Source organism: Trichomycterus rosablanca, chromosome 8 (genome assembly GCF_030014385.1).
Source record: "Trichomycterus rosablanca isolate fTriRos1 chromosome 8, fTriRos1.hap1, whole genome shotgun sequence".
NCBI lineage: Eukaryota > Metazoa > Chordata > Actinopteri > Siluriformes > Trichomycteridae > Trichomycterus > Trichomycterus rosablanca.
This window is the reverse complement of record NC_085995.1, coordinates 1,806,072-1,829,054: the sequence shown is the minus strand read 5'-3', so window position 1 is coordinate 1,829,054 and position 22,983 is coordinate 1,806,072. Positions and strand designations below refer to the sequence as shown.

Sequence of the window (22,983 nt, the reverse complement as noted above, 5' to 3'; positions counted from 1 at the left end):
GCCTCGCCCAAAGACCCAACAGTGGCTGCATAGCAGAGCCTGGATTTGAACCGCCGATCTTCCTGTTGATAGCCCAAAGCTCTACCCACTAGGCTACCACTGTCCCTAAAGTCATGATGCTTTACACACCTGCCAGCCAATCAGAAACAATTATTTTTCATACCCATGATGCAAGATTAATTAATTTGATTTACCTGGACCCAGGACTGGACGATGGGGAGATGTTTGGTACTGATGACCCTCTGCAGATCTTTTATGTTGTTCAGTATCGCCTCGTTGTCCTCCGTCTCCTTCACGTTCAGATCTGTGTGGATCACGTTCACAATTAGTGGAACTACGCAGCAGCTTTCTTATAACTACATCAAACCCAATAGCAATTTGGCAAAAGTATGTGGACACCCCATCTTCAGTTGCTTCAGACACACTAATTACCAAAGTCAAGTATACGCTCCCAACTTTGTGACAACAGTTTGAGGAAGGCCCTGTTCTGTGCACAAAGCAAAGTCTGTAAAGACCCGGTTTGAGGACTTCGGTGTGGAGAAACTCCAGTAGCTGGCACAGAACCCCTTTGGGATGAATTGGAACATCAGTTGCAATCCAGACCTTAGTGAGCAACATCAGTGCCTGACCTCACTAATGCTCTCTGGTGGAGGCTTCTATAGCCACGTGGTTACATCCCCACACACTTTTAACCACATGGTCTATATTTATTTACATTCTATTGGAATGCAGTGGAACCTCCACTAGCCGGCGCACGCCTCTCTGTTTACATGAGTGATGGACTTTATTTTGTAGGGAGGCTCGCTCTGTTCTCATCTAGTTTTAAGGCTTAGTTTTGCACCAGCGCTGCTCCAGTGGCCACCAGCAGAGCTTCAGTAGTACAGTACCAATTTTAATATTTATTTACAGGTTTTACATGACATATTTACAGATCTATTTACGTTGTTTATTTTTTTGTTGATCATTTGTGCATGTTTAGCATTTCTGTGGACCCTAGTGGTGTGTTTCGGTACCAGTACTCCACCCTTTTAGTCCGTTAAATCGAGATTCCACTGTATTCATCCAGATTTTTCAGTCCTTAAGAACATTCAGATACTGAACACCCACCTGTGTTAATGTTTAGGTCGAGCTGGTAGGTGCGAGACATCAGTCCGGTGCTCCGGATGAACATGTCCGCGTCCACGCCGCCCTCCTCCGTATCGCTCCCTTCACACCCCTCCTCTTTATCCTCCTCCGTCCTTCTTCCTTCTGCCGTTTCGTCACTGTGATTTTTACTACAGCACGGCTCTTCATCTGAGACTTTGGTGTCGGAAATGCTGCTGCACGTCTTCTCGGCAGGCGTCGCTGATTCGGTGCTGAACAGATCGAAATGATCGGGAACGATCAGCGTCATGCAGTTGTTGATCTCCGTCAGAGATTCCTCGATCTCAGAGGTCAGTTCTGGAAATACAGGCATCGACAGAGAGAAAAAGAATCAGTACTCACAAACAGGTAGATATCGTCTAAATTCGTCTGTATTTAATTTGGCACAGTTTTTATGTATGGGCGCTCGAGTGGCATAGCAGTAAAGTATGCTGGAATGATGCTATCAGCCGGTCGGGTGTCTTGTATAGACATTATTTGCTAATATCCGAGGGTAAAGGTGGCCAAAACAGCCGAGCCATTGGGAGGCGAAGCTGTTGGTGCGTTCCCAAGCTCGGAAAAAATAGAAGGGTTGAATCAAGAAAGGCACAGATACAGATATATAACAGCAGCAATGTAAACAAATAAAAGGTTTATGGCCGAACCCTCCATCTCCTGCTTGGCCTTTTCCAGCTTCACTTTATAAATTCTCTCCAGTCGCTGTTGTTTCTCTTCCTGTCTCTTCCTCTCAGCCAGAGTTCTGGCTTCAACGTCCTGGAAATCCACCTGGAAAATGAATAAGGAACAGCCTTCAGTATTTTTCCTTTAAGAGGGTTCTTCAAAAAGTTTCTGCACTTTTTTTTACCTCTATTTATTAAAAATTACAAAACCAAACTACATCAGTTTTCTACATCGTCGCCTTCCGATGCATTTTTCCAGCGTCGTACCAACTTTTGAGCACATAGCCACTGATGCGCCGCTACTTTCACATCATCACATGAAAATCTTCTTCCCCTTAAAGCTTCTCTGAGCGTCCAAAAAGGTGGAAATCAGATGGAGCTAAATCCGGACTATAAGCGTCTCTCACTCAGACACGACCGATTACTCCTCCCAACCTCACCGCTTATAACCACAATATCATCATTCACTGCATGTAGTGTTCAGTTTCATCCAAAGCAACTTACAATTGTGACCAAATACAATTCAAGGAATTGAGGTCTAAGGGCCATGCTTGAGGGCCCAACAATGGCAAACTGGCAGTGGTGGGGCTGGAACCTGTGAGTTTCTGATTACTAGTCCAGCACCTGAACCGCTGGGCTACCACTGCTACTCCTGCATGAGGTGAAGTGTTAGTTTAAGTTAGACACTAGTCTAAACACTTCTCATACATAAACAAGCTGAACACACATCAGAAAAAATATAAAGTACAGCAAAACTACCTAGGTCAGGCTGGCTTTCTAATTTATCAAATTCTAAGTCATCTAACTAGATCACTGGGTAGATCATAAACAGCAGTTTGATGTTAATATAAGATTACATTAATTTAGGCAGTGGTAGGTCATTGGTTAAGATACAAAACTAGTAATTAGAAGGTCCCTGGTTTCAGCACCATCACCATTGCCAATGTTGAACCCTTGAGCAAAACCCATAAACTCTCAGTTTTGGATAAAAGCACCTTTAAAACGTATAAATGTAAACATATTTAAATGTAATGACTAAAATCATTTAAATCATTTATTACCTTTTTGACTTGTTTCAGAAAGTGATAACCCAGAGCCAGTTTCTTGTAGGCGTTGCCATACGTGGCCTGCCAGCCCTGCACGGTCTGAATGGCCTGGGTCTTCAGTTTCCTGGCCACTTCCTTGGGCGGCGGCAGCGGCTGATCGACGTCCGTCTCGACCGTCAGCTCCAGGAACAGCTGCAGGTTAGAGACCAGGAGGAGCCTGAAGTGATGACAGCGGCTGAAGAGCTCGGTAACCATCTGAAACGCAGACAGGCGGATCTCTGCGTGCTCCTGATTTAGCTGCGTCATGACGAGGTGGTAGAAGTGGTCGATGTAGTCGTTGGAGAGCCTGAAGCACAGAGGTACAGAACAGACGGCTGCCGTCAGCCTGACTGATAAACACTTTATTTTATTTTTTATTATTCCACACGCATTTCATCCAGTGATGATGTTCATACTTGCAGATGTTCTTCACTTCTTTCATTTTAGCTGGATTGAGCTGTGGTTCTCCAGAGGTTGTCAACTCTTCCACCAGCTCAGACAGCTTCTCCCGCTTCTCATGGTCCATCTTCTTCTACCAAGATAAGAATCCACTCCGAGTGTGAAACGTTCTACATGGAAACCTGGAATGGAGATGAACAGCAGTATTTACATTAGAACCAAGACTATAACCTGGTGCCGTTATGCAGCCGGTTGCAGCAGCTCCGTTCTTGAGATGAGGTTTTTAAACCTATATTAGGTTGATTACTCTTTTTTTCTATGCTTGCCTCTTTTCCTTTTTGCTTTAATGTATCTTGAGCTGCTGTAATAACTGACTTTGACTATGGGATTAATAAAGTGACCTGCCTGCCTGCCTGCATTCATGATTCTGGTGTGTTTCCTGGACATTTATGCTACTCATGTAACCAAAGCCTAATAGCAAGCATTCTAGTGGCACAGGGGTGAATTATGCTAGGCCAAAACTCCTGGAATCCAGAAGTTCAAATCCCTAGTGGTGCTATCAGCCCGCCAGGTGTCTACACAGAGACATGATTGGCTATACATGAGGGTGTCCTGTGTCTGATCCACTCATACCAGCACAACACACACTAACACACCACCACCATGTCAGTGTCACTGCAGTGCTGAGAATGATCCACCACCTAAATAATACCTGCTCTGTGGGGGTCCTGTGGGGGTCCTGACCATTGAAGAACAGCATGAAAGGGGTAACAAAGCATGCAGAGAAACAGATGGACTACAGTCAGTAATTGTAGAACTACAAAGTGCTTCTACATGGTAAGTGGAGCTGATAAAATGGACAGTGAGTGTAGAAACAAGGAGGTGGTTTTAATGTTATGGCTGATCGGTGTATGTGGTAATAATATGGTACATAGAAAGACAGTCAGACACTACAGTCAGAATCTATCACATAAAAACATTCTTATCTCTCTGAAACAATGACAATGATCATTAATTATTGCAATAAAAATATTAAACGCGGTGTTTGATTAATATATTCGTGTTTTATACATTATACATCCTATAAAAACATCACTCGGTTACAAAATAAAAGGCTCCTCAGTACTATTGTTACTCAACAAAACACCAATGCTGAATAACACTGACAATAAACACCACTTACCGTGTAGAGTTAATTTATCTACTGTTATTTCTTCATTTCAAACATAAAAACACAAACTAGTCAGAGAAATGTCAAATATTTAATACATAAACCTGCCATTAGCTGTGTGTCCTGTTATTGTTACAGCACAGTGAACACTACGACCTACGACAGTATACTATCAGCAATCTAGTCCAAATTTCAAAATAAAAGTCCTATACCGTCCATCCAGAAAATACACCACTGTGGTGATTATTATTATTATTATTATTATTATTATTATTATAAAACAAGAATGTTAGCAACCTAAACAGCCAACCTATCAATTTACTAAGCTAAAATGGTCCCATTCTGTGTTTTAAAAATAATGAAATGAGTTTTTATGTTTATTACTATTATTATTTAGTACACTTGTGTTGAACAGGTCAAACACATAGTTAAAGAGACACATGGGACAATATTAAAATGACTAATATTATAAATAAATTAGTAATAATGTCCTTTAACCAAAAATATATTAAAAACCACCGGTTTCTCCGTTTTCCTATCAGTTCACAAACGCATGCAGAGGGTAGATTGGCTGTATGTTATAGAGTGTGTGATGCCCTTCGAAAGGCAGGTGTCTTGCCCACGATCTCCTGCCTTAACGCTCATCAACCGCGACCCCAACCAGGATCAAGCAGTTGGTGAAACCTGATGTGAGCATGACATACAGCAGCTGAACTGTAGCGCCTCCTGGTGGTGACGCGCATGAGGATAAAACGGAGCCCCGGACTGATCTGTGCTCACTGCGTCTTCCTGTTGTTCACCTGACGCTGCTCAGCTTGTTCACCAGTTCACCAGTTTACCAGTTCACCAGTTCACCATGCTGCTGAGGATCATCTTCATCCTGCTCTCTGTGACCGGTGAGTCTCTCCAGGCTTCTGTTCAGCCCAAATGTTCTGGGAGGTCGGTCATCAGAACCCTGTGTGTCTGTTCTCATGTTGTTGGTTTGTTTATTGTTTCAGTCTCGTGTATTCTAAAATTAATTCATTTTCCTTTTCTTTTTTGTCCGTATTAAAATCTGTTACAGATACAAGGAGAGCAAACTAATATTTAAACACTATAAATGTGCATTCATTCACTTTTTATTTACGTCCAGAATGTATTGACTTTGTAGCTATAAATATGAACAGACAGGTCATGAATGTGTTATATAAGCGTATTTTTTAAGTAAAAATTGAAGGAATTAGACATTAAAATAAATAAAAATCTGTACAATACTTTTTCTACTCTGTGCAATATATTTTATAAAACGGTGCAATATTTGTTCACCTTTTTTACTGACTGTTTATTTCTTTAATATCTTTATAATTTTGAAAGATGCTGTAACGTTACAAATTACCCCCTGTGAGATAATAAAAGGCCTCTTATCTTATAATATTGTATATTAATGCTGCAAATGTCTTAATAAGTATTTTATTGTTGATTGGGAACATTTCATCCATCTACTGGAAATAATGTGGACACCTGAGCATGAGATCCCATTTCAAAAACAAACTATATGAAAATAGTGACAAATATGTGATTATCTGAGCCACTCTACTAAGAAGCTTCTCACAAGACTTTAAAGTGTGTCTGTTTATGGAAATTTGTGCCCATGCAGTAGTACAAAAGAGCATTTGTACGGCTGAGTGTTGATGTTCTGGTTTATTCCAGAGCTGTTGAGTGTTGCTGAGGTCAGGAGGTCTTTAAACTGGCCTTTTCTTGCTTGTCACAGGGTCACAGTCATGGTGGAACAGGTGCTGATGCTGCAGAGTTGGAAGCATATGATTTCCTTTGTATGATTGATTTATCAAACCTCTTAGCAACTGCTGTGACTGAAACACTTGTATTCAAAAATGATTAGTGGTGTCCCCATACTTTTGTCCATATAGTGTGTGTGAATATGTACACAGGTATTTATGACACAGCAGACTCTCTCTGTTGTTGGTATAAATAACTTCAGAATTACTCTAGCTGTTAGAATTATTAAGCTTTATTAAAATAAAAACGCTTTCTTTTGTTTAAAACACCAAAACGTTCACAATTAAAGAGGAATAAGTAACATTAGTTAGCTATGTGAACTCATCTGTACTCATGTCTACATCATTTGATATTTCTGACCGAAACAGACTGGCCATTTGGAGGTGCACATGTCAGTGCGCTCTTAGTGCAGGTCCCAAACCTGGATAGAAAAAGCAGGTTTGCATCAGGAAGGGCATCTGGCGTAAAAGCTTCGCCTAGTCTGGTATGTGGACCAGATCTGATGTGGCGACGCCTAAATGAGGAAGCAGCCCAAAGAAAACAAAGTTTTAACATTTAAGACCTGGAATAAAAATATAGAATAAAAATGAGAGTATTTAATTGTACGGTACACTGGTGGGTATGAGTGTATGACAGTATTTTTTTGTTCCCCACAGCCTTGACCAGAGCGGCTGCTGTTCCGGTTGGCGTTCAGTCAGGCATGGTGGGTCGATCCTTCATGTTCCTTCACGTCTGTTTTGAGAGCTTTGAGACGTCAGTGTTCGTCACTTTCTGCTTGTTTTGACAGGTTTCGTGTGAGAGATATTCCCTGCCCTTGTGCACGCGCGAGTACGACCCGGTGTGCGGATCCGACGGTACGACCTACCCCAACGAGTGCACGCTGTGCTTCGCCATTATGTAAGTCCACCACTGTGAGGGTTTGTTTCGGGGGCTTCATTTTAGCCAGTGTGCCTCTGGGGAGCGCGAGCCGGGTCAGGTCTTTGTTCTGTTTCTGCTCTGATACAGCTGAAGTGGGTTCTGTTCTCAGTTACCTGGCTGAGGTGTGTTGAGAGGTGAACAGAAGCTGAACAGAGGATCGGACTGAGACGTTTTGCTCAGACTCTCTGCGGACGTTCATATGCAGAGCAGATTAAAGCTTTTCCTGCTTTAGAAACGTCTGATAAAAGAAAAATGAGGAATTAAGGCTTGCATGCAGACGCTCGGCCATAAAAACAGACTCCATAAAGCAACTAACAGTGCTGAGTTTGCTTACAGATGCAGTCTGGAACCTGGTAGTATGTACACCGATTAACCATAACATTAAAACCACCTCCTTGTTTCTACACTCACTGTCCATGTTATCAGCTCCACTTACCATATAGAAGCACTTTGTAGTTCTACAATTACTGACTGTAGTCCATCTGGTCCTCACTGTCACTGCTGGACTGAGAATAGTCCACCAACCAAAAACATCCAGCCAGCAGCGCCCCGTGGGCAGCGTCCTGTGACCACTGATGAAGGTCTAGAAGATGACCGACTCAAACAGCAGCAATAGATGAGCGATCGTCTCTGACTTTACATCTACAAGGTGGACCGACTAGGTAGGAGTGTCTAATAGAGTGGACAGTGAGTGGACACAGTGTTTAAAAACTCCAGCAGCGCTGCTGTGTCTGATCCACTCATACCAGCACAACACACACTAACACACCACCACCATGTCAGTGTCAATGCAGTGCTGAGAATCATCCACCACCTAAATAATACCTGCTCTGTGGTGGTCCTGACCATTGAAGAACAGGATGATAGAGGGCTAACAAAGCATACAGTCAGTAATTGTAGAACTACAAAGTGCTTCTATATGGTAAGTGGAGTGTAGAAACAAGGAGGTGGTTTTAATGTTATGGATTTTAATGTTTATTATCTTAAATAGATAATAAACAAATAACGTGCACGTTTCTCTTTTTTTTGTTCCAGGAACCGGAAGCTGGACACCTACATTATAAAGAAAGGGGAATGTTAGATGAACTGGCAACTGTTCATTAGTCTGGATTAAAATGTAGATCTATGATGTCTAGAACTATCTAGTGTTTAATCTAGAACACTTCTGTATTGTAAAATCTGTATTTTTCTTTTATCTGTTTTTAATCATAAATAAATGGCGGGAGGTTGTTGCCAAATCTTCCACCAATCCTCTGTGATGGTCCTGAGTGGTTCTGATTGCACTTATTCTTTCCTTTGTATAAAAATCTATCACACACAGTCGGTGTACAGAACACAGAACGTTTTATACGCCTGTAGCATGACGTAAAAACCAGAGTTCCTAAAGGTAGCCCACATGGATACAGACTGTGACTGGATTTAAGAATGTAATCCAGTACCACGTAATCCATGTTGATATGTGGCACCAGGTTTCCCAGCTGTAGCACCGTAGCACTCGGATCAGGTTTGTCGACGTTCGTGTGAGAACATTTTGTTCATTATAATTATATTCAAGCCCAAACCTGTGCAGCAGCGTTCTAACGACTTGTTACTTGTCACTAATTTCACTCTGGCTCTGATGTGCTTCCAAAACTCTGCTGAACTGGATCAGATAAATGACGCTGTGGAAAAACGGAGCAGAAAGCAGCTCGGGTTTCTCAGCGCTGGGCTCGGCACTCCTGTTTGAATAACTCATGCAAATTCGGTCCATAGTGGGATGAAACCCTGACACGGGCGCAGCAGGAGCGTTTAGAACAAGCACACTGGGTCGATTATTGACAATTCTGGTTCTAATTTGGGCAGGAATGAGCTTGTGTAAGAAAGCTGCTTTAGAAAAATGTTAATGGTCTGGACTGGGAATGTCAATCATCACCTGATTAACCAGTAAACTTTAAATAAATGAGAACAGTTTGGTTCTGAGTCAATCATCATCTGGGACGTGCTGGACAAACAAGTTCGATCCATGAAGGCCCCGCCTCACAACTTATGGGAGTTAAAGGACCTGCTGCTGACATCTTGGTGCCAGATACCACTGTACACCTTCAGGGGTCTAGTGGAGTCCATGCCTCGACGGGTCAGCAAAAAATGGGGCCAACACAATATTAGGAAGGTGGTCATATACACCGATCAGCCATAACATTAAAACCACCTCCTTGTTTCTACACTCACTGTCCATTTTATCAGCTCCACTTACCATATAGAAGCACTTTGTAGTTCTACAATTACTGACTGTAGTCCATCTGTTTTAGCCTGCTTTCACCCTGTTCTTCAATGATCAGGACCCCCACAGAGCAGGTATTATTTAGGTGGTGGATGATTCTCAGCACTGCAGTGACACTGACATGGTGGTGGTGTGTTAGTGTGTGTTGTGCTGGTATGAGTGGATCAGACACAGCAGCGCTGCTGGAGTTTTTAAACACCGTGTCCACTCACTGTCCACTCTATTAGACACTCCTACCTAGTCGGTCCACCTTGTAGATGTAAAGTCAGAGACGATCGTTCATCTATTGCTGCTGTTGGAGTCGGTCATCTTCTAGACCTTCATCAGTGGTCACAGGACGCTGCCCACGGGGCGCTGCTGGCTGGATGTTTTTGGTTGGTGGACTATTCTCAGTCCAGCAGTGACAGTGAGGTGTTTAAAAACTCCAGCAGCGCTGCTGTGTCTGATCCACTCATACCAGCACAACACACACTAACACACTACCACCATGTCAGTGTCACTGCAGTGCTGAGAATGATCCAGCACCTAAATAATACCTGCTCTGTGGGGGTCCTGAGTAGAGTGTAGAAACAAGGAGGTAGTTTTAATGTTGTGGCTAATCGGTGTATATAAATATATATAAACCCTAGTAAGGAGGTCCATTAGATAAATAAAGTTTCAGTTTCTTCAGCCACGGTAAAATAAAGCATTTAATTGTTCATTAAACATAATTCATAATACACTTCACAAGAAACGTGTGTGTGTGTCGTGTGTGTGTGTGTGTGTGTGTATTTAGGCGTGTCTCCACACTGATCCGATTTTACAGCACGTGACAGGTTACGTCCTCTTCACACAGCAATAAAACCCACGTACGTGTTTAAAACACCCCCAAAAAATCACGGTTCACTTCCTCCCCTTGTCCCTCAGGTACACATATTCCATATAAATCTCTATCTGTACAAAACTACATATTAAATCTGATTGTCAGGATGTGAGACGAGGCTTCGAGACAAACACACAAGGCACTGGAATATCTGAGCGTTCATCCGTCTTTGGCTTCACATTTACAGAAAGAAAAGGAAAGGGGTACTACGGGGGGGGGGGGGGAGCTACAGACAGTCGAAGCTACAGACAGCGCAGTCAACAGTCCCGAAATGCAGAACCGGTCCAGCACGGACCCACACATAGTCCACCCTCAGTCCTCAGTTAGTCCCCGAGTCAGGTCCGCGCCCCCTCACGGGCGGTAGGTTTTGATGACGTCCTTGATGGGTCTCCTGCAGATGGGACAGCAGGCGTTGATCTGCCTCTTCAGTTTGAGTCCGCAGTCGTGACAGAGGCACATGTGTCCGCAGGTGTAGATGACCGTGTCCACCTCCTGGTCGAAGCACACCGTGCACTCGCCGCTCTTACCGCTCAGGGGCGCTTCGGGGAAGGACAGGCTGGGCGAGACGGGGGGGCTGAGAGGAGAGCTGGGGGCCGTCACTACGAAAACAACAACAGAAAATGATCACGTGCACATTTATACACCGATCAGCCATAACATTAAAACCACCTCATTGTTTCTACACTCACTGTCCATTTTATCAGCTCCACTTTGTAGTTCTACAATTACTGACTGTACTCCATCTGTTTCTCTACATGCTTTGTTAGCCCCCCTTCATGCTGTTCTTCAATGGTCAGGACCCCCACAGGACCCCCACAGAGCAGGTATTATTTAGGTGGTGGATGATTCTCAGCACTGCAGTGACACTGACATGGTGGTGGTGTGTTAGTGTGTGTTGTGCTGGTATGAGTGGATCAGACACAGCAGCGCTGCTGGAGTTTTAAAACACCTCACTGTCACTGCTGGACTGAGAATAGTCCACCAACCAAAAACATCCAGCCAACAGCGCCCCGTGGGCAGCGTCCTGTGACCCCTGATGAAAGTCTAGAAGATGACCGACTCAAACAGCAGCAATAGATGAGCGATCGTCTCTGACTTTACATCTACAAGGTGGACAGACGAGGTTGGAGTGTCTAATAGAGTGGACAGTGAGTGGACACTCATACCAGCACAACACACACTAACACACCACCACCATGTCAGTGTCACTGCAGTGCTGAGAATCATCCACCACCTAAATAATACCTGCTCTGTGGTGGTCCTGTGGGGGTCCTGACCATTGAAGAACAGGGTGAAAGCAGGCTAAAACAGATGGACTACAGTTAGTAATTGTAGAACTACAAAGTGCTTCTATATGGTAAGTGGAGCTGATAAAATGGACAGTGAGTGTAGAAACAAGGAGGTGGTTTTAATGTTATGGCTGATCAGTGTAAATATATACTATTTTATTTATGCATTTTCTCCCTTTTTCTCCCAATTTAGTCATAGCCAGTTACTCTTCCGTTGCTGGGAACCCCGGTGGTATCCGGGGAGGTTATATTCGCCTCCAAAGCGTGCGAGGTTCACCGACCCCCTTCTTATTCGCCCGTACTTCGGTTACTCCACAGTAGGGTCACGCTCTGATCTCCGCGTTCCTCCACTAACTAGGGTCCTTACACTACGTCCCACCCAGCAGACTGGTGGCTAAGTTTGTCTGCTGCACAGCCAGTTGTGCCCACTGGGGGGTGCCCAACCTTTGTGGCAATTGTAGCCTAGTGGTTAGGGTACTGGACTAGTAATCGAAAGGTTGTCACTGTTGGGCCCTCAGTTGCTCAGACAGTATGCTGTCACACTTCTGTAAGTCGCTTTGGATAAAGAAGCATCCGCTAAATGCAGAAAATGTAACGTCACTAAGGGTTATAGGTTCATCTAACGCCAGCTGTATTTGTGAGCCTAGCCCGGGATTCGAACCCCCAGCATTAAGGCTTTTACCATCACTTTCGCCTACAATGTCAAGGTCATTTGAGGGTCATTAAAAATGACAGAACATGATCAAATCAGAATGAGCCGAGAGTCTGAGCAGCGGTGTCGGTTCTGACTCACCCAGCGAGGACTCGGAGGCAGACGATGACCTGTTGGCGCTGAAGGTCAGGTCAGAGTCGCTGTCGTCCGAGGTGGTACCCCGGGAGACGGAGGGGGAGGTCGAGGGGCTCGCCTGCAGTGTTCCTGTAAAGCCAAACCAAGACCTCTGTTTATCATCCAAATAAACCAGGACCGGCACCAGTGTGAGTGGTTTCAGACACCAGAACAGTGAAATAAAACAAAATAATGCCGAAAGTATGTGGACGCCTGACCATAAGCTTGTCAGACAGCCGCCACTCATAGAAAGTCACAATCAACTTTCCAGTTCATCAATAAGAAGCCTGTCCACATACTTTTGGCTATACAGTATAGTATTAAAGCCCTTGATGTTGGCACATACCCAATATCCTGAGTCTGTTGATTGTCCCTCGCAGGGCAAAGAAAGCCCACAGCGCCTGAGTGGAATCGACACACAGCAGACGCCCGCGCGTCACCCCGTTCGTCCCATGATGCACCTCTCCGCTGGGCGTCAAGGTGAAGCTGAGCACGTCGCCCGGTCCCGGCGGGGGGAAGCCCCCGTGCACCACCCAGTACTCCTTCCGGTCCAGGAGCGCGTCGGGCTCGTCGGGCAGCTCGGACGCGTGCAGCGTGCCCGGGTCGCAGGAGGTCATGCCGAACACCAGCACGCCCAGGCAGGACGGGCCCACGTGACCCACCTCCACGAAGAGCGTCTCGCCGTGGCGCACGGGTCTGTCGCCGAACACCAGGGACTGGACGCCGTCCGGTGAGTGAGTGCACGTCACCGAGCGGTCGCTGGACAGGAGCACGTCCGCACCGCGCAGCGGGTGGAAGCGCAGGTCGGAGTCCAGGACGGAGGGAATGCCGCGGGACGAGCGCCGGGCGCCGACGGAGGACGAGGAGGTGTAACAGGGGGTCGGCTGGTTGGACCCGGCGAGCTGCAGGGCGGCCATCTTGGCGGCCTGGTTGTTCTCCAGCTGGTTGTTGCTGTAGTTGGCGGAGTCGTGGTTGCTGGGGGGCAGGTAGGCACTCAGACGGGTAACGCTCAGGCAGCTGGTGCTGTCGGCAAACGTGCTGTCTGCAGGAACAGAGATCAAAACGTTCATATTCTGAGAAAAAACTGGTGGCCTCACAGCGAGAAGGTCCTGGGTTCGATTCCCAGGTGCAGAGTTTGCACGTTCTCCCCGTGTCCGTGCGGGTTTCCTCCGGGTGCTCCGGTTTCCTCCCACAGTCCAAACACCTGCAGTCAGGTTCATTGGATTGTGTGTGTCTGTCTGGGGTGTTTCCTACTTATCGCTCAGTGAACTGCACCCACTGCGACCCTGACCAGGATTAGGCAATGGCAAAACAGACAGTGAATTAATGACTGATTGCCCTCTCTGTTAGACAAAGTATAATGACAAAAGTATGTGGACGCCTGACCATGAGCTCGCCAGACGTTTCCAAATCAAAAAGCAAAGCCGTAAATACAAAGTTGCTCCCGTTTGCAGCTATAACAGCCTCCACTCTTCTAGGAGTGTGTCTGTGGCTATTTGTGCCCATTTAGTCACAATCAACTTTCCAATTCATCATTAAGAAGGCTGTCCAGACACTACATGCAGCTGTCTATTACTCGAACCCACCACCATCGAGATCCGGGTTCAAATCGCAGCTGCGCTATCAGCCAGCCGGGCATCTACACAGACATGACTGGCTAGGATTGGCGCCCTTTCTAGAACGTTCCTGCCTTGCGCCCAGTGTTTCCAGGTGGACTCGTAATTATTGTTTTTTAAGAAACAAAGTTATCCAACACTCATATCACCCCCGGTTACCCAACTAACCAGTTTACCAAATTTAATCAGCACGGTTGAACCCAACCAGAAAATAAATCTCACCCTTTAACTTCATTAGCAAAATTTATACAGGAACACTACGCCCACGCGGCTCTGTGCCTCCACCGAACCACACCGAGAACCATTATCTCCAAATGGAGTAAACTCGCAACTCAACACTTTTGGGACCTTCTTGAAAACATTAGTGCCTGGCCTCACTGACTCTACTGACTGGACAGGCACAAATTCCCACAGACACACTCCAAAGTCTTGATATTATAGCTATAAATTACAGACGCAGCGATTTAATTGAAATGAAACATCCAATAATCTCTTGGTCAGGTGTCCCAATACTTTTGTCCACATGATGTATTTTCTGTTCTTCTCTCCTGCACTGATTCAGTCCACCTACAGGCACAAGTTCCCACAGACACACTCCACAGTCTTGATATTACAGCTATAAAGTAAAGAGGGACCTTTCATGTTTCCAGCATGACTGGACTGTCCATAAAGCTCCATAAAGACTTTGTTTTACCAGTTTGAAAGAGAAACAGAGCCCTGATCTCAACCCAACTCAACACTTTTGGGACCTTCTTAAAAACATTAGTGCCTGGCCTCACTGACTCTACTGACTGGACAGGCACAAATTCCCACAGACACACTCCACAGTCTTGATATTATAGCTATAAAGTAAAGAGGGAGCGTCTCAATTTAAATGCCGGTGGTTTTGGAATGGACTGTCCAATAATCTTATGATCAGGTGTCCCAATACTTTTGTCTACATGATGTATTTTCTGTTCTGCTCTCCTTGACTTCACTTACAGGCACAAATTCCCACAGACACACTCCACAGTCTTGATATTATAGCTACAAAGACGGAGCGATTCAATTTATATGTCGGTGGTTTTGGAATGGACTGTCCATCATTTCACGGTCACTTTTGTCCACATGATGTATTTTCTGTTCTCCTCTCCTGCACTGATTCAGTCCACCTACAGGCACAAAAGGTGGAACAAAATGCCCAAATATTTCAATCCCCACCCCAGAATGAGTGTTACGGGTACAAACTTCAATCTTGGACGATTTTAACAGTCCGGTTGACAAAGGCGCGCTTTAACTGACACGCTAGACACAACATAAGCGCGGCTCTGTTTTCGCTCGGCTAGCAGACCGGCGGCCTCCCGGAGTATCAGTCTGAGCGAGGCAGGAATGCCGGCTTTGTCTCCGCCAGCCTGCCGATACCTAATATGGCCGGTGTGAGCGCCGGAGCGAAGATAAATAACCGCAGTGAGGCGGGAAGGTGAGCGACACCGAGAGAGAGGCGCTGGACTGTATCAGGTTTGTTGACATGAGTACTACACTGTGTGTGAGTGAGTGTGTGTGTGTGTGAGTGAGTGTGTGTGAGTGAGTGTGTGTGTGTGTGAGTGTGTGTGTGAGTGTGTGTGTGTGTTTGGTGGATGATTCACTTTGCTGCCACACACACGCTAAACTACCCGTCTGACGAGGTGTGATAATGACCACAGACACTTCTGTCCGGGTGACGTCTGTTCCTCGGGTGTTCTTGCCTCCTGGAGGCCTCTGGAGCAGTCGAACCAGGAATCTATCCTGGTCAGGGTCACGGTGGGTCCGGGCACACGCATTTAGCGCAATTTCCAGTAGCTCTAGTTAACCTGACTGCTCGTCTTTGGGCTGTGGGAGGAAACCGGAGCATCCGGAGGAAACCCACTTGAACACAGGGAGAACATACAAAATCCACACAGACGGGACACTGAGGGATTTAACCCTGACACAGGGAGAACATACAAAATCCACACAGACGGGACACTGAGGGATTGAACCCTGACACAGGGAGAACATACAAATTCCACATAGAAAAGACACCGAGGGATTGAACCCTGACAGGGAGAACATACAAAATCCACACAGACAGGACACTGAGGGATTGAACCCTGACACAGGGAGAACATACAAAATCCACACAGACGGGACACTGAGGGATTGAACCCTGACACAGGGAGAACATACAAAATCCACACAAACAGGACACTGAGGGATTGAACCCTGACACAGGGAGAACATACAAATTCCACACCGAAAAGACACTGAGGGATTGAACCCTGACACAGGGAGAACATACAAAATCCACACAGACAGGACACTGAGGGATTGAACCCTGACACAGGGAGAACATACAAATTCCACACAGAAAAGACACTGAGGGATTGAACCCTGACACAGGGAGAACATACAAATTCCACACAGAAAAGACACTGAGGGATTGAACCCTGACACGGAGAACATACAAAATCCACAGACAGGACACTGAGGGGTTGAACCCTGACACAGGGAGAACATACAAAATCCACACAGACAGGACACTGAGGGATTGAACCCTGACACAGGGAGAACATACAAAATCCACACAGACGGGACACTGAGGGATTGAACCCTGACACAGGGAGAACATACAAATTCCACACAGAAAAGACACTGAGGGATTGAACCCTGACACGGAGAACATACAAAATCCACAGACAGGACACTGAGGGGTTGAACCCTGACACAGGGAGAACATACAAAATCCACACAGACAGGACACTGAGGGATTGAACCCTGACACAGGGAGAACATACAAAATCCACACAGACGGGACACTGAGGGATTGAACCCTGACACAGGGAGAACATACAAATTCCACACAGACGGGACACTGAGGGATTGAACCCTGACACAGGGAGAACATACAAAATCCACACAGACGGGACACTGAGGGATTGAACCCTGACACAGGGAGAACATACAAAATCCACACAGACAGGACACTGAGGGATTGAACCCTGACACAGGGAGAACATACAAATTCCACACAGAAAAGACACTGAGGGATTGAACCCTGACACAGGGAGAACATACAAATTCCACACAGACGGGACACTGAGGGATTGAACCCTGACACAGGGAGAACATACAAATTCCACACAGAAAAGACACTGAGGGATTGAACCCTGACACGGAGAACATACAAAATCCACAGACAGGACACTGAGGGGTTGAACCCTGACACAGGGAGAACATACAAAATCCACACAGACGGGACACTGAGGGGTTGAACCCTGACACAGGGAGAACATACAAAATCCACACAGACGGGACACTGAGGGATTGAACCCTGACACAGGGAGAACATACAAATTCCACACAGAAAAGACACTGAGGGATTGAACCCTGACACAGGGAGAACATACAAAATCCACACAGACGGGACACTGAGGGATTGAACCCTGACACAGGGAGAACATACAAATTCCACACAGAAAAGACACTGAGGGATTGAACCCTGACACAGGGAGAACATACAAATCCCACACAGACAGGACACTGAGGGATTGAACCTCTTCTTGCTGGGAGGCAACAGTGCCATCGTGCCAACCTATAGACTGCAGATTTAGACCATTGATCCCAGTGTCACCAGTGATCCCAGTGTTGTTGTTTTTTTACAACTGCCCACCCCCCTCGTACCACCTAAGTGACTCACCGAGCAGCGTGAGCTCCTGTGTGATGCCGTAGATGTCTATGATGGCCCACAGTGGGCGGCCCACGCTCAGGCCGCAGTGGAACAGCACGGACTCGCCCTCGTTCACCGTGTAGAAGACACGCCCGTGCCGGTCGGCCCAGAACGCCAGCACGTTATCCCTGGCCGCCAGCCTCTCGGGCAGCGCCTTGGCCCAGTACCCGGGCCGTGCCACCAGGTCAGGACAGGCGTACTTGGGGATCTCGGAGGAGGTGAGCTCGGCCGGGTCGAGGCTGGTGAACCCGAAGCGCAGAGCCCCGCTCCAGCCCGAGTGGACCCCGGTCAGGCGGAGCCGGACCTGCTCGTAGAGGCGTACGGGCCGCTGGCTGAAGGTCAGGCCGTGACAGAAGCTGTTCTTACGAGTGGCTCGTCTCAGCTGGGCGTCCAGGCGGATGTTCTTGCCCTTGGCGTGAGGGTGGAAGCGGGGTGAGTCCAGGTTAACAGCCAGCGCCGAGGGTCTCCTGTCCACCGCGCCATGAGGGAGGATGTAGTACTGCCGACCGGACGCTGGGCGGCGCTGCAGGCTCGATTCTAAAGGAGCGAAAACAAAAACGCACAAAAGCTTTTAGTTTAATTTTATACTCGTATTTAGTGGGTTTGTTGGAATTTTCTAAACCTAAAGAAACTTTACAGTTGGTTTGCACTGATGACCTGAAGATCTGATCTACAAACATGGGTAGATCTAGACAACAAGACCAGTAAATACAAAATAAATACAAAATAAATACAAAAATCATACCAGTAAAACAAGTAACAGTTACCAGAGGATGCTGTGATTGTTATAATCACAATTAATTTGCTTGTTTACTCGAAAAGTTCACATTTATATAGTTTATTAGGTGAAAAACAAACATAAAACAGTTAATTTTCCACACTGAATATTATAAACCTCCGTATCCTTTACATTAGTATTGAATATTAAATAAATTTAACATATAATAAGAACCTTCCCTAATCCCATGAATAGAGTTTATTTTAAAATAATTCACTAATTAATGTGCCTAAAATACACCCCTCCTATTTACTAAGGTCAGGTGTTTCCACCACATGTTGCTATGAGGTGTAGAACATCAATTATATCAAATAAATAATAATAAATAATAAGTTCTGGTGACTTATTCAGAATGACTGTACCCCTGTGCACAAAGCCCAAGATTTTATATTATTTCGGGTGTCCACATAGTTTTAGCCATATTGTGTATATTAGGGTTATTTGGTCATCGTACTTTTACTTTTTATTACACAATCATTCAGACTGACAGACACCAACTGATCCAGTTTTTAAGACTCGATTCTTAGCTGTTCTTCTGTCTGTAAAGCTGCACAGACATACAGAACTGGTTGCAGGACTGCAGGCAAGCCAGTCTGGCACCTGGTAGCACTTTCTAGTTGACCAGGAATCACTGATTTGTGTGTCAGAATGACTGTACCCATGTGTACAAAGCCCAAAATTTAATAACGTAATGTCCAACAAGCTCACAGTCGGGTGTCCACATAGTTTTAGCCATATTGTGTATATTAGGGCTATTGGTCATCATATTTTTTTACTTTTTATTACACAATCATTTGGGAACTAAAGATGCCAACTGATCCAGTTTCAGGACTCGATTCTTAGCTGTTCTTCTGTCTGTAAAGCTGCACAGACATACAGGACTGGTTACAGGACTGCAGGCAAGCCAGTCTAGCACCTGGTAGCATTTTTGTGTGTCAGAATGACGGTAACCCTGAGCATGTCGATACCAACAAGTTCACGAGGTACTGGCTGCCTCACCTTGTGCATCTCAGTGCAGTTTTAGGTCAGATCTGCAAGACCATACATCACCTAGACTATGGAAAGGTGTGGAAAGTTCTCTGCCTGTATTTGTACAAGAAATACGCAAATCCTGCGATTCAGCTATAAAAATGATTCAAATGATTGGAATTATACAGAAATGACATTTATAGCACAGATCAGCAGACAAATACCAAGACACCATGACAAACCGCCCACCCGAGAGCCCTCGTATGGTGTTTCCTGGTAGGCTAGGCCTCCAGCGTGGCCCTGACCAGGCTAACAAAGTATCGTGCACGTATTCTCCTCGAGCTGACAGCAGCCGATAGTGAAGATCTGTTCCCGCGCCGCTGGAGCGAAGCTAAACGTTTAGTTTAATAAGACAGAACATCAGCATGAGAGGCAGCAGCTGCTGGTAACAGGAACACCGAGTTCGTACAAAGTCAGAAATCAATTATTAAAACCCTCGTCACTTTCCCAGACTCAAAAAATCACCCAAAAATACAATTCCTGTAAAACATGTTCCCACGCTGTCTCTTCCTGTCTGACGTCCCACACGAGAGCTACAGTTGGATACAGAAATGCACGGCAACAGCTTCTCAAAAGCTTGTCTCAAGTCAGCAACATGAGTAGAAGATTAAAACCCAAAACAACACCCCTGCACGTGGACGTGACCCCACCGACCCCCTAACCACACACATTTTATACAGCTTGATCAAATCTAGAGCCGTCGAATCGATTCCGACTCCTAACGACCATGTGGATGGTGTTTGTGTCTTCAGGCTTCTTAATGGCGCGTTTGTGGTTCCTCTAGGTGTATCAATTTAACTTCTTGCTGGCCGTCCTCTTTCTCTTTTAACTTCAACTCTTCCAAGCAAAATCTGATCCAGTAAATTGGTTCTTCTCACTGTGTGTCCAAAATAAAAGAGCTTCAGTCTGGACTTTAAAAGATTTGGGGGGCGCCCAGCAGGATATTCCGCTAGCACACCAACGCCGAGATTGTAAATTCCTCAGTACAAAACTCGGCGTTGCCACCGGTCGGCTGGGCGCCATCTGGTGGGCGTAATTAGCAGTGCCTGCACCAGACTAACTGGCCACCGCGTCTACTAGGGCGGGACGACCGGACTATGTGTGGGTGGGGTCTTCATACGCTGTGTAAGGACCCTGATTAGCAGAAGAGACGTCTGTGCAGAATGCATGGGCGAGAAGAGGATGCCCCCTCGTAAGAATTTAGACATGCCCCGTTCTCAGGAGTGTAGGGTGACGTAAAATGCGCCTGTGTACAGAGATCACTAAGTTTTTGGACAGACCTAGATAATGTTATGATGCATCAGGCGGATTTTCTAGTCTCAGAGAGGGCGTGTGCCAGTGTGCTAGTCTGCAGCCCTCCGTGCCCAGCTTGGGTGTTGTGCAATCCGGAGAAGCCGCCAGACCTCACAGGGGAATTAAGTATCTGTAAACTGGGACAACACGCCGTGGGAAAATACCGAGACCACCATCATATATATGTTTTACTTACAGGTGTATGTAAACTTCTGACTTCAACTATAGAATCAAACATTTAAAAGAAAACGATGAAACGTGCCGTAAACAAACAGTCCGGCTCCGGCTGTAACAGTGCCGCCGATATTTCCTAATCTTTCCATTTCTGCATCTGTCTGGATTTCACTGTGAGATACACACTGGTCAGACTGGTTCTCCCACTGAGCTCGCTAATTCCACACTGGGTGTGTTTCAGATGAACAAATACGCCTCTGGAGAAGCGTTTGAGAAACGCTGGATGCAGAAATCGACAGATTAAAGATGAGCAAATCATGTTTTTCTAAATGTCAAAAGTTTACATACACTCCACTACACTACACATACACTCGACACGCCAGTCCGGTAATGGTTTCTGCTGTTGTTCTGCTACTGGTAGTACTTGATATCAGTGGTCTTTTATTACCGGGCCACACAGAAGGAATAAACAATTTCTTTTTTCTGTTTTATTGACAATCACAGCCTGAAACATGTTTTATTAAAAAAAACCCTGATCCTCTTTTAATAACATCCATCTGCTCCTCTTGATGCATTTGACACACACCTATTTCAGTCACGTGATACCAAAAATTAAGTCCACAAGTAGCTAAAATGAGCAGAAAACCAAAGGCTCAGGGTTCCCACTGATGCACTCTGTGTTTTTTATTAAGCTTGTCGTATAATTTTATCATATACAGGCCGTTTGAAAGTCGAAACATACGTAAACAGAAACAATAATTCCCATAAGGAATAAAGTAAATACAATTAATGTGTTCCTGAAAGGCAAAAATATATATTATTATATATAATTATAATTTATAGAGAATAAACGTAGTTTTAAATACAGAAAACGATGAGAAATGATTATTGTTGCGTCGGCGAAGAAGAGACAGTTACGAGTTGCCATGACAACAGGATCAGCTCTTTTTATTGGCTACACGGTTCAAGACAGGCGTACACACACACACCTTCAACACCCGCTATTGCGGCCACGTCATTCTTATCCCCGCGCTACACGGTTACGGTAAGTTTTAGATTCGACACCTAATTAAACAAACACACTTATGCACAACTAACATGTTAAACAGAACATCAAATAACATAAACAAACCCAATAAACACATACAACAGAGAACGCAACAATTATTAACGCTGCAGCCGAAAGGGTAGCTTCTGGGGAACGCCCGCTCCGCCCCCCAATCCACAAGTAACAAAATGGATAAATGAACATTTAACATCACATTTACTTTATTTATTTTATTTATTTATTGAGGAGTCCTGTTGGCGTAGGCCCGTACCGAGTCACCTGGGAAATGGCGCGATTGGTACGGTTCAACGAAAACCGAGTCAGCGTTCGAAACTCGAGGTAGAAAAAAACAGACAAAAGTCGACACGTTATTATCGTAAATAAAAGACGCCGACCTGCAAGGACTTGTGTACGTATCTACTGTAGCTGGACCTGTTTACGTTACTACGTCACGCATCAACTTTGTGACTGCTTCGTTAACACTTAAAAATAAAGATATTTGGCGCCCAGGCGGCGCAGTGGGATATTCCTCTAGCACACCAGCGCCGAGATTCTGAACTACCGAGTTCGAACCTCAGCTCTGCTACCGGTCGGCTGGGCAGACAAAATTGGCCACTTAAGTCTGCCGGGAGGGTTAAAGACGAGACTAATGTGGGCGGGGTCTTTGACGCTGTGTAAGGACCTTGGTTAGTAGCCTGAAGCGCATGTACAGGAAGTGAAGGAGCGCGGGGTCAGTGCGTGGCTCTCCGCACGTGAATACTGGCCTCATGTGCAAATTCACCGAACGTGTGGGCGAATAAGAAGGGGTCGGTGTACAGTCGAATACACCCTCCTCGGACACGGCCGGAGTCTCCAGCAGGGGAGGACAAATCGACTGCGATAAAAATGCATGAACAAAATAGCAAAAAAATAAATAATTAAAGATATTTTTGG

The 22,983-nt window shown here is 45.6% G+C and overlaps 3 protein-coding genes across 5 annotated transcripts in view; 1 reads left to right on the top strand and 2 right to left on the bottom strand.

Moving 5' to 3' along the window:
* uvssa (UV-stimulated scaffold protein A) overlaps positions 1 to 4,575 on the bottom strand; it is a 34,825-nt gene extending 30,250 nt beyond the window's left edge. Inside the window, exons 1-6 of one of the 2 annotated variants that reach the window (XM_063000325.1) lie at positions 4,470 to 4,575; positions 3,304 to 3,468; positions 2,864 to 3,194; positions 1,788 to 1,908; positions 1,108 to 1,440; positions 195 to 304 (exon numbers count right to left, since the gene is read on the bottom strand). In XM_063000325.1, the coding sequence (XP_062856395.1) occupies positions 195 to 304; positions 1,108 to 1,440; positions 1,788 to 1,908; positions 2,864 to 3,194; positions 3,304 to 3,413 (1,005 nt within the window). In that variant the 5' untranslated portion in view covers positions 3,414 to 3,468; positions 4,470 to 4,575. Of the gene's footprint in view, positions 1 to 194; positions 305 to 1,107; positions 1,441 to 1,787; positions 1,909 to 2,863; positions 3,195 to 3,303; positions 3,469 to 3,998; positions 4,086 to 4,469 lie in introns of those variants that run through there. The other variant, XM_063000326.1, reaches the window with a different exon arrangement.
* Positions 4,576 to 5,202: 627 nt separating this feature from the next.
* Positions 5,203 to 8,405, top strand: LOC134319275 (trypsin inhibitor ClTI-1-like). Its single transcript, XM_063000353.1, has 4 exons — positions 5,203 to 5,353; positions 6,890 to 6,936; positions 7,021 to 7,130; positions 8,187 to 8,405. Exons 1-4 carry the CDS (start codon positions 5,314 to 5,316, stop codon positions 8,230 to 8,232), a joined length of 243 nt encoding a protein of 80 aa, XP_062856423.1. The 5' UTR covers positions 5,203 to 5,313; the 3' UTR covers positions 8,233 to 8,405.
* Positions 8,406 to 10,082: 1,677 nt separating this feature from the next.
* The window catches only part of neurl1b (neuralized E3 ubiquitin protein ligase 1B), a 47,555-nt gene continuing 34,654 nt past the window's right edge, over positions 10,083 to 22,983 (bottom strand). For both annotated transcript variants that reach the window (XM_063000330.1, XM_063000331.1), the window contains exons 2-5: positions 17,699 to 18,265; positions 12,735 to 13,430; positions 12,356 to 12,478; positions 10,083 to 10,872 (exon numbers count right to left, since the gene is read on the bottom strand). In XM_063000330.1, coding sequence (XP_062856400.1) covers positions 10,625 to 10,872; positions 12,356 to 12,478; positions 12,735 to 13,430; positions 17,699 to 18,265 — 1,634 coding nt within the window. In that variant the 3' untranslated portion in view covers positions 10,083 to 10,624. The remainder of the gene's footprint in view (positions 10,873 to 12,355; positions 12,479 to 12,734; positions 13,431 to 17,698; positions 18,266 to 22,983) is intronic.

Excerpts from the sequence above, each read along its gene's own strand:
- LOC134319275 (XM_063000353.1), top strand. The coding sequence starts at position 5,314 with ATGCTGCTGAGGATCATCTTCATCCTGCTCTCTGTGACCG. Across the intron at positions 5,354-6,889 it reads CATCCTGCTCTCTGTGACCG|CCTTGACCAGAGCGGCTGCT; the intron begins GTGAGTCTCTCC and ends TGTTCCCCACAG. Across the intron at positions 6,937-7,020 it reads TTGGCGTTCAGTCAGGCATG|GTTTCGTGTGAGAGATATTC; the intron begins GTGGGTCGATCC and ends TTGTTTTGACAG.